Here is a 9,932-nt window from a genome sequence, read left to right as displayed (position 1 = left end):
TTGATTGATGAGTCGAAGGTAATGACTCTCGACTATTTAGCATTTGTTTCTATGTATGCCTTTTTTTTTTGCACTACATTTTGGCTGTTTTATGATGCTTTGCAGGGATTAGTGTGTACCACTGTCATGTTAAAAATGCCAAAAATAGTTGAAATTCATTGTCAAGGCAGATTCGGTGTCAATTTGTCCAGAGAAACTCAAAACAATTAAACCGTTGGTTTTCAATCGTATTTGGAATTTATAAATTGAAATTTAACATTATTCACTCAGTATCCCCCATATTTGCTCTGAATTGGTGGTATCTATAATTGAGGCCTTGGTCTTTCACTGGCTGTCAATTCAATAAAATAGACCATGGACATTCAGACCATGTCCACAAGCAACCAGCTTAGTGGTTTATTTTATTTCTTTTTTAATACAGAATTTCAACTTATGTGCATTTTCCAGACTGCACATGTTTCTAATTCAAAACAAATTTTCAAACTGATGAAAACAATATTAAGCTTAACTATTTGTTCAGTTTTAATCAGATATAAAATTGCCTTGAATGCAAAACAAGACTTTTAAGGCAGGAAGTGCACTTCATGTTAAAGAGAGGAAAAAGCTTCAAGGTGAACACCAACCTAGTATGGTTGGTTTTACATTAATCTTACCAGCAATCTGCATTCAGGATAAATACAAATGTACAGATTGAGCAGACTAAATTTCAGCACAGTACCATTCACATGTGTATGTCAAACTCAACACAATAATAATCTTGTACAAAATCTGGACATTGCTTAAAGTACAATTTTTAAAAAGAAAAATATAAGACCACTGTAAATTTCCATCTGGAAACTTGAAAATTGCACAAGGCACTGTTAATACAACTTCAACCTATGAGTGGCTATTCATCCAGAGTCAAAATCCCGTAGGGCAATTGCTTTTCATGCAACCTAGGTTTTCCACAAAGAGACAATATCTGTCAGAGCCATCTCCTGAATACCAAGGGTTTGGAGCAGTACAGAGTCCACATTAGTGGTATTGATGAGCCCTTGAAATTAGATTCCATGCAATATGAGCATGTCTAGTTGAGGAAAAACAAAGTTTACTTTGCTGAAAGTTGCACTTTGGAGATGCAGCAAAATTAAGACAGCAGCAGATGAAGCCTTGAAGAATACAGTATAGTGGTGCAAATGTTGCAGACTGGCGACCTTTCACAAAGCAGTGCTCTCCGTGTCATTATCGACATCCTGCTGTTCACATATTCTCATTTCCACGATCTCTGGGGCAGACATCTGCTCCAAGGGTGATTCAGAGTGTTTCCAGTCCTGCTCTTTCACAGTTGAATCGGAATCTAGCAAACACAAAGCATTAGTGAGTTTTTAATTAAACATTCTCGGGATGATTCCTGTGCATCATCTGATTTTCTGATGCCTGCACCACCACAGCAGAGGCAAAGGCTTTAAAGGCTGGCATCAATGTGAAAACCTAATTTTTCAAGTTTGTATTAGATAATTCCTATACAGCCTACCACCTTGTGGATAATACATCAGCAGTCTGTTACCTGCACTATAATATTTCTTGCACTGTTGTGCAGGTTTCTTAACACTCGCTTAATGTACAACTCACATCTCTATTGGAAACTTCAGAAAATTGATGTACACCATACAAAATTGCTGCAATACTTAATACAAAAATGAAGGCAGCGAAACTGCTATAATCTATGCATAAAATGGAATGGTTGACTGCTTTCACAGTGCAATGATTTCAATGCAGATTTAAACAATTTATTGATGTCCTGAGAAACTGTCTATACCCATGCATTATTAGTGCAGGCAAGCAGCATGATGCAGGGTTAGTAATGGCTGGAAAACATGCATAAAATCACCACTGCGGATTAGCAGGATTAATTGGCCAATCAGTTGCCCAAATCTTACCATAGCTTTCCCAATTCTGCTCAAACTTTGCTGGTCAAACATCTGCATTTTTCAATAGAATAGTTTACAATTAGAAATCATTGTTGAAAAGATCTTTCACATTGGAGGACAGTCTGTGAAGTGGTAAAAGTGCACGCAAGTGCTTATCATACCCACCATATGCATGGAATGCTTAAAGGCTCTGTCGCAGCCTGAGGGCTGACAGTTATGAAAAGGTTAATCTGCTGGCACATGATCCTGCATTCAAATTGCTCTCTACCATTGAATGGCTGGAATGGCCCACCAATTTGAAAGATGCAACTATATGCACCGGATTGATGTTTTAAATCACAACAGGACAGGTCTTTGAATTGCCTTAAACTGCACCACCACCTACCTGATATTGGTCTGTTAAAATTGACCAATATCTTCTGAAAGTAGGATGCAAAGTTAGCATTGACATAAAGTCAGCACATTTAATTTTAATAAGATTTCAAATGTTTTCCCTTTTCCTGTTTAATGCACATGATGCTCCATTATCCCACCAGAACAATGACTGGTGACTAATTGGAATGGCATTGGGGAAGACACTAAGGATCTTGTTTATCATAATTTGCAATCGTTTAAAAAAAAAGGCTCTATCCTTTGTGGAAAATGCAAACATTTTTCATTAGCAGGATTTTATTTGCTTCAATGTTGACCCCAGAAGGCACACATTTACTGACAAATCAATTTGCCTAGTTGACTGACCCAAATCTGAAAAAAAAAAAAAATGCACAACATTGAAATTAGCTATTTTAATCCTAAAAAAGCCATTTGGCCCACCATGGTGGTACATCGTACATTGGTTTTAAATTTAAATTAACCTATCTTAGTTTGTCTTCCCCACTCTTTTACATTCTTTATGAATTAGATTTTATTTTTACCTATGTAATGTAATTTTTGTTTCTATTATTAATCCGTTTTAATTACCTTTGTTACTTAGCTGTGAACATCCTCCAATGAAGTAACAACTCCCAACAGCAGCTGAATGCCCTGTTGGAGGCTGGATTTTGCTGAACAGCAGCATGAGCTGCTTGGGTCCTGCTGCGACCTGGTGTCTGAATAAGCTTCTCACCGCAGGTCAAATTTACCCATTGCATTCGGAACTTGGTAGAATTTGTTGCATTTGGTGCAGAAGTTAAAAACTAGCTACAGAACTACTGATGCATTAAAGACGAACATCACTGGGAACCCATTCATCCTTTGAAGCTATCATCCTTTGAAGCTATTTTGGTTACTGAACAAGGCCCACACTTTTGAACCATTTGCAATTCCTTGATCTATTATCCCTTCACATTGGTACTTAATCTAACCAAATGTTTGGAATTTTAATTTGACAAAACTATTTCTAATGCCAAACAGCAAATCTAACAGAATCTGGGTAAAGAGGCTCGAGGGAAACTATTTAGTTGCGACTAAAACTAGAACTTTCACAGCAAAGTCACATAACCAAGAAAGCAAAGAAACTGCACAATAATTCTAGCTCAGGGTGTGGGGAAGTGTTGGGTGGGTGACAATTAACATTACAGCATGCTCTAAAGTCATCATGCAAGCTGCAAATATATTGACCGTTACCGGAATTAAAAACAGCATACAACACACTGCCCCTATATTCGGGTTACAATGCCATTATCACTGCCGTTCAATATTTCACACAAGCATTACTCTGGTTAGGACAGGGAAGAAATTACATCTCAATTGATTCAAAATATGAATAAAGATGCAATACATAACAATTCTGATTTCATGTTCATTTTGAACTAGAATCCGCCACTTATAGTAAGGACACTTCTAAATTACTCCTTTGGCTGCAAGACACTTTAGAGCAATGAGGGTATGGTGTGGATATTGAGGATGCGTAATGGGAAAATATTGTTTTAAAGATGTCTTCAATGTAGCTCACTATTAGATTTCCTTTAACTTGTGGTTTTCATTTGCTGTGGTGAGCAAGTGGTTCAAAAGAGGCAAATAAGTTGCTTCCTGTCTAGTAGTTGGTTGACCAGCTTGAACGTATTTAGCTGACGCTAGTGTGAACTAATTCAACTTGTGGATTCTGGAAATAAAAGTATGTGGTCTCTTCTGAAGTGTAGTGTGCTTAGGGCAGTGTGCAGTGTTGCCTAAGTGCGGTATGCTCTGTGGCAAGTAAGGAACTTTAGTGAGAAAAGGCAATAGATCAATGTTTTATATAGAGAAAAAACAAGGGGACATTGGAATGTCTTTTAAATGTTGTTATAGTTTCTGCCATAACTACCTCCTTCAGCTGCTCAGTCCATACACCCACCACCCTGTGTGAAACAGTTGAACCTCAGGTTCCTATTAAATCTTTACCCTCTCACCTTAAATCTATTATTTCTGGTTCTTGATTCCCCTACTCTGGGCAAAACACTAGCCTATCTATTCCCCTCATAATCTTATACACCTCAATAAGATCACCTCTCATTCTCCCACGCTCTCAGGAACACAAGTCCTAGCCTGCCCAACCTCTCCCTACAGCTCAGGCCCTCTATTCCGGTAACATGCTCATAAATCTTCTCTGCACTCTTTCCAGTTTAACATCTTTCCTATAACAGGGTGACAAATCAAAACACATTATTTTAACTGTGGTCTCATCAGCACCTTGTACAGCTGTAACATAACATCCCAACTACTATACTGAAATCCCTGACTGATGAAGGACATGGAGCAGGGCAGGCTAGGACTTTATTCTTTGGATTGCAGGAGGATGAGGGGTGATCTTATAGAGGTGTACATAGAAGGGAATAGATAGGGTAGATACAAAATTGGGGAATTTTACCCAGAATTGGGGAATCAAGAAACAGAGGACATGGGTATACAGTGAGAGGAGAAAGATTTAACAGAAACCTGAGGGGCAACGTTTTCACAAAGTGGGTGGATGACATATGGAATGAGCTGCCAGAGGAGGTAGTCAAGGCATCCTCGCATCCTCAATATCCACACCATACCCTCATTGCTCTAAAAGACATTTGGGCAGTTACACAGATAAAAGGTTTAGAGGGATATGGGCCAAACGTGTGCAAGTGAGATTAGTGTAGATGGATCATCTTGGTCAGCATGGGCAAGCTGGGCTGAAGGGCATGTTTCCATCCTGTATGACGCTATGACCTGCATTTACAAAGGAGAGTCGCTGGAGCTGGAGATCTTAGTTTTGATGGTGAAACTGTTAACGCATTCATTGAAAAGGAGTTGAAGGTTAAAAATAATGAGGTTTTGTTATATTCGTACAGGGTGTTGGTGAGGCCCCATCTGGAATAGTGAGCATAATTTTGGTCCATTTACTTAAAAAGATATAGCAATGTTGGAGGTCGAACAAAGGATTAATTCCTGGGATGACCTTAATGCAACAAGGTATAAGTTGAAGGTACACAAAATTGCTGGGGAAACTCAGCGGGTGCAGCAGCATCTATGGAGCGAAGGGAAAAAAAAAAAAAAAAAAAAAATGTATAAGTTGAGATGTTTTCATTGGTAGGAGAGGCTCAAACAAGGGAACATAACTACTCGGGGGCAGTTCACTTAAATCTGAGGTGCACAGAAATTTCTTCGAGCAGAGGGTGATGGTGCATCAGGCTTGAGGAACTTACATAGAAACATAGAAAATAGGTGCAGGAGTAGGCCATTCGGCCCTTCGAGCCTGCACCGCCATTCAATATGATCATGGCTGACCATCCAACTCAGTATCCTAGTGGATAAACTTGATGGCTTACTCCTGCATCCAAATTGCTAATATGTCCTGCTGGATCAACACTGGTGCAGTAGTTAGACCTGTTGCCTTACAGCCTAAATGGCTTGGCACGCAGCTAGTAGAGCAAATGCCTTACAGCGCCAGAGACTTGGGTTCCATCCTGAACGCCAGGAATGTATACTACTTAAAACAGCAGCACATTCTCCCTGTGGCTATGTGGGTTTCCTCCAGATGCTTTCAAATACACGAACGTCATAGATTAATTGGCCACTGTAAACTGCCATGAGTGTAAGTGAGAGGTAGAATCTGAAGGGTGGAGTGATGAGAATGTGGGGAGAATATAAAAAAGGATAAATGTACGATTGGTGTAAATGGGTGGTTGAAACTCAGCAAGGACTCAGTAGACTGGAGGGCCAATTTCCATGGTGCATTGTTCCGTCTGTAGCTTCAGGTTAATTCCTCAGCTCGAGTGCTATCTGCGTGGAGTTTGTAAATTCTCCCTGTGACCGTGTGGGTTTCCCCTGGGTGCTCCGGTCTTTTCCCACGTCCTAAAGATGTGCTGGTAGGTTAAGTGGACACTGTATTGTCCCCAGCATTTGTGAGCGGCTGGTGAATTGGGAGTTAATAAGAGAATGAGACTGCTGGGAATACTCTATGGTTCCCATAGAGTCCCATAGAGTCCCAAAGACTATGGTTAAATGGCCTCCTCTATATCATATGAAGATGTGAAAGTAGTGCTTTATCAAGAAAAAAATACTTTACAAACTATGTGAATATGGGCTAGGAATAAACTTTGGATTTTCTAGACTCACTGGATTGCATTTAATCAACATACTGTTGTAGAGCAGATTGGCAGTACAGAATCTGTGAGGGGTGGAAATTGAGATGTATGTGACTTAGCTATGATAATACAGAGAGATAAGATTCACTATAATAAAATTCTGTGGTAACCTTGAATACCAAAGGGTTCTGGAAATATTGAGTCATTTCATACTCACTTAACCTCGCTGATGCTTATTCAAACTCAAAAGAGATGAGGTTGTCTCTAGTGTGCAAAATTAAAAATTAATACTTTTCTTTACCTGCAGGGTCCAAAGTTTTGGAGGGAATGACAGACATTGTGAAATGGAATGCGTGGTCTTGAATGCCACTGGGGATATCAGTACACCGTTGCAAATTTCAGGATACACAGAGTAAATACAATACCAGATTTCTGTTAAATTTCTATACATGAATGTAAACGACACAACACAACTTTTTGGGCCCACTTCCTATTCAAGCTGTGGTTTGTTTAGCCAGTACAGACTAGTCAGAAATCAGAACTAAACATAGGCATTAATCACCAAAGTAAGCTTTGCACTCTTCACCTACAGGGAACTGAGAGTAAAAAATGAACACTAGGGAGTTTCAATTTCAAATGTTCATCATTACATTCTACATATGCAGTAAAAGGTCAAGCACTAATTTTAGCATAATATCAAAAGCAGTCAAGCTTTGACAAACAATGCTGAGCGAACAGCGAGGCTAACTGCAAGTATAAAAGTGCTTGAAATCCACCAACCTCACTGCAGAGTCTTCTCCCAAACCTGTGGAGGTATTTGCCAGTTAAAGTAATTAGTCAGAAAATAATTGTTAATGTCTTCCCAATCTTATCTGGGAAAGAACGTCCAAGAAGAACAGAACACTTGAAATTATAATAAAAATCAGGTCCTCATTTTGATTTCTGAATGTAAGAATCTTGAATTGCTGGAAGATTCTCCTCATGGATAATGCACATATAACCACAGAGAATGCTTTCCAGCTACTCAGGGCCCCCACCTTCCTCTCCTCAAGAGTATTACCAATTATTTCCTCAACACTTGCTTGTGTCACCAGTTTTCTCATTAGCAATTACTTTCTTCTTGTCCACTTTAGATTGAAAGATCACTCTACAACCACATACACTGGAACTATCAAACCGTTTATCCTACTCCAACCCCTTCTGGCTTGAACTCTAACTCCTTCCCATTGCTGCAGTTTAAAAAAAAAAATGCTGTAAACTTCTGCCTTTTTAAAAACACTCACCAGTAACTATTTTTGAAGCTGTAGCAGCCATGTTAGAAACCGTGTGCTCTGCAGGAATGGAAGAGCTTGCTGTGGTGGCTGTTACTGGTGGCTGCGGAGGTGGTGGAACATTGGGTCGGTTTCTTGGTTTTGGCACCGGCCGTGCCCTTGGTAAGGTGGCAAAATGAGGAGAAGGCTGGGACTGTAGGTCCTGATTTGCAGGAAAACCCTGGGCTTGTGTAAAGTGCTGAGTTAGCTGGAAACCGGCACCATGTGTCCCTAATGGAGGTGTGCTTGGGGGAGTGGGTGTGCCAGGGGGACTGCTGGAGGACTGATCCACTGCTTGCTCACAAGAAGCCTTGCAGGGATATGGATTAGTAGGCTGCGCTGGAGGTTGAGGAGGGGGGTGATTTGGGGCCTGAATAATCATCTGATTATTAGAATGTCTGCGAACCTGGATTGTGGGTTGCGAAGGCGACTGGCCATGGGACTGTAGAGGACTATGGTTTCCAGGCGGAATTGGAGATGTACAGGCAACTTGGCCAGGCTGTTTTGGTGAATGTGAAGAGGCTTGGTTAACAGGCGGACCTGTTCCATGAGCCGCAGGCTGTCCAGGTGGTGGATTTGAAGGCTTTGGAGGAGCAGGAGCAGGCTTCTTCGTTGCTAAAAAGGAAAACAGAAGTAGTTAGTTTAAACATATACGAGATAATACCTAATCGCAGGAAAACCCTACGTTTCTCGTACTCCTTTAACATTTTTCCATTCACTTTGTACTCACTTTATTTTCCTTATGAAAGGGCATTTAAAAAAATATTTTGACTGAATTTTGTGTTTGGTTGCATTTTGTCTGCTGTGTGCCCATCCATTCCAAAACCTGGTTTTCCCCTCAATATTCCATTGTCATCCTCCTTATGTCAGATTTGCTTCCAAATTATTAATTAAAGAACACTAGTGCTTCAAATACATAATCCTGGAGGAAATCATTACTACATCCCTCTCTCCAGTCATTCCTTTACTCCAGCTGACTATTAACTAAGCGCACTTTGCGCTAGACTCCTGGTTCTTTTGCCTGTCCACAGCCTTCACTGACAAATGCGTGCTTTTTGACTATTGAACCGATCAAGAAATTGATCATGTGGCAGTATTTAAAAAAAAGAATCCGATGAAAGATCATCAACGTGAAACATTGTTTCCCCCACCGCCCCTACCATCGGACACTGACCGACAGTGACTATGTACAGCATCCTACATAGGTTCTCCAAAGGTAGTGGGTGAGTGGTGGTCTCATCCACTGGGGTTCAACATTTATAAATGACATGGAATTGCAGCTTTCTGTCCCATCATCTCAGATTTCCAATAAAATAGCTGTGTACCACTGGGAACAGTGTTGGAAGCATTAAATTACAGTAACAGATTAATGAATAAGCAAAAATGTGACAAATGAACTTCGAAGCATACAAATCCAATTTGGCTAAGAAAACTGGAAGAGATTCTCTAACTGACCAGTACCAGTGATCTGACAGATTTGGGAATCTAATCATATAGATCAATAAAATGTCATAGATAGATCCAAAGTATAATCAAAGGAAGCTAACGGAATGTTGGGCTTTACATACGGAGGACTAGAGACAAGATGATGAAAACTACACTGCAGTCCCTGGTTGGACCACACATAAAGAACCCAGGATATGTGACGATATGTAAATTACAAGGAAATAAAATCCTCAATTCCTCAATCTTTCAAATATTTATTAACTTCCACAATAAATCATTGAGCATGTGCAGCATGGAAACAGCATGGGCCAACTTGTCCATGCTGACCAACATGCCCCATCTACACTAGTCTAATGATCTACATTGCATCTAATGATCTCACCCTTCTGAGGCAAAAATTCCAGAGACTTTCCTCTCTCTAGTTCGAGATTCTGACTATTCTGTATATGCCCCTCATAATGTTGTAAACCTCTGTTAGATTACCCCTCCACATCCTGCATTCCAGTGAGAACAAACCCAATTTATTTTGCAATATTTTCCCCTGATTTGTCCTGAATGTTGTTCCTTTGTTTAAGAAAGGTAGAGATAAACCAAGAAATTATAGACCAGTGAGTGGTTGAGAAGCTATCGCAGGGGATTCTTCAGGACCGGATTTACTTACATTTGGAAGAGAATGGGCTAATTAAGGACAGTTATTGTCCGTGGCAAAACCGTCCTATGAATTTGAGGTTTTTTTTTTAAGATGACGATGAAGG

General features: G+C 40.0%; 1 protein-coding gene across 6 annotated transcripts in view; it reads right to left on the bottom strand.

Moving 5' to 3' along the window:
• Positions 1-361: 361 nt before the first annotated feature.
• The window catches only part of arhgap17 (Rho GTPase activating protein 17), an 88,359-nt gene continuing 78,788 nt past the window's right edge, over positions 362-9,932 (bottom strand). For 3 of the 6 annotated variants that reach the window (XM_033040743.1, XM_033040744.1, XM_033040748.1), the window contains 2 exons: positions 7,705-8,346; positions 362-1,336 (listed from right to left, as the gene is read on the bottom strand). In XM_033040743.1, coding sequence (XP_032896634.1) covers positions 1,197-1,336; positions 7,705-8,346 — 782 coding nt within the window. In that variant the 3' untranslated portion in view covers positions 362-1,196. Of the gene's footprint in view, positions 1,337-1,919; positions 1,962-7,201; positions 7,227-7,704; positions 8,347-9,932 lie in introns of all 6 variants that reach the window. The other 3 variants (XM_033040746.1, XM_033040745.1, XM_033040747.1) reach the window with 3 other exon arrangements.

This window comes from Amblyraja radiata, chromosome 22, assembly GCF_010909765.2.
Source record: "Amblyraja radiata isolate CabotCenter1 chromosome 22, sAmbRad1.1.pri, whole genome shotgun sequence".
Classification (NCBI taxonomy): Eukaryota; Metazoa; Chordata; class Chondrichthyes; order Rajiformes; family Rajidae; genus Amblyraja; species Amblyraja radiata.
The sequence above is the reverse complement of the archived record's forward strand: the minus strand, read 5'-3'. Positions and strand labels throughout refer to the sequence as shown.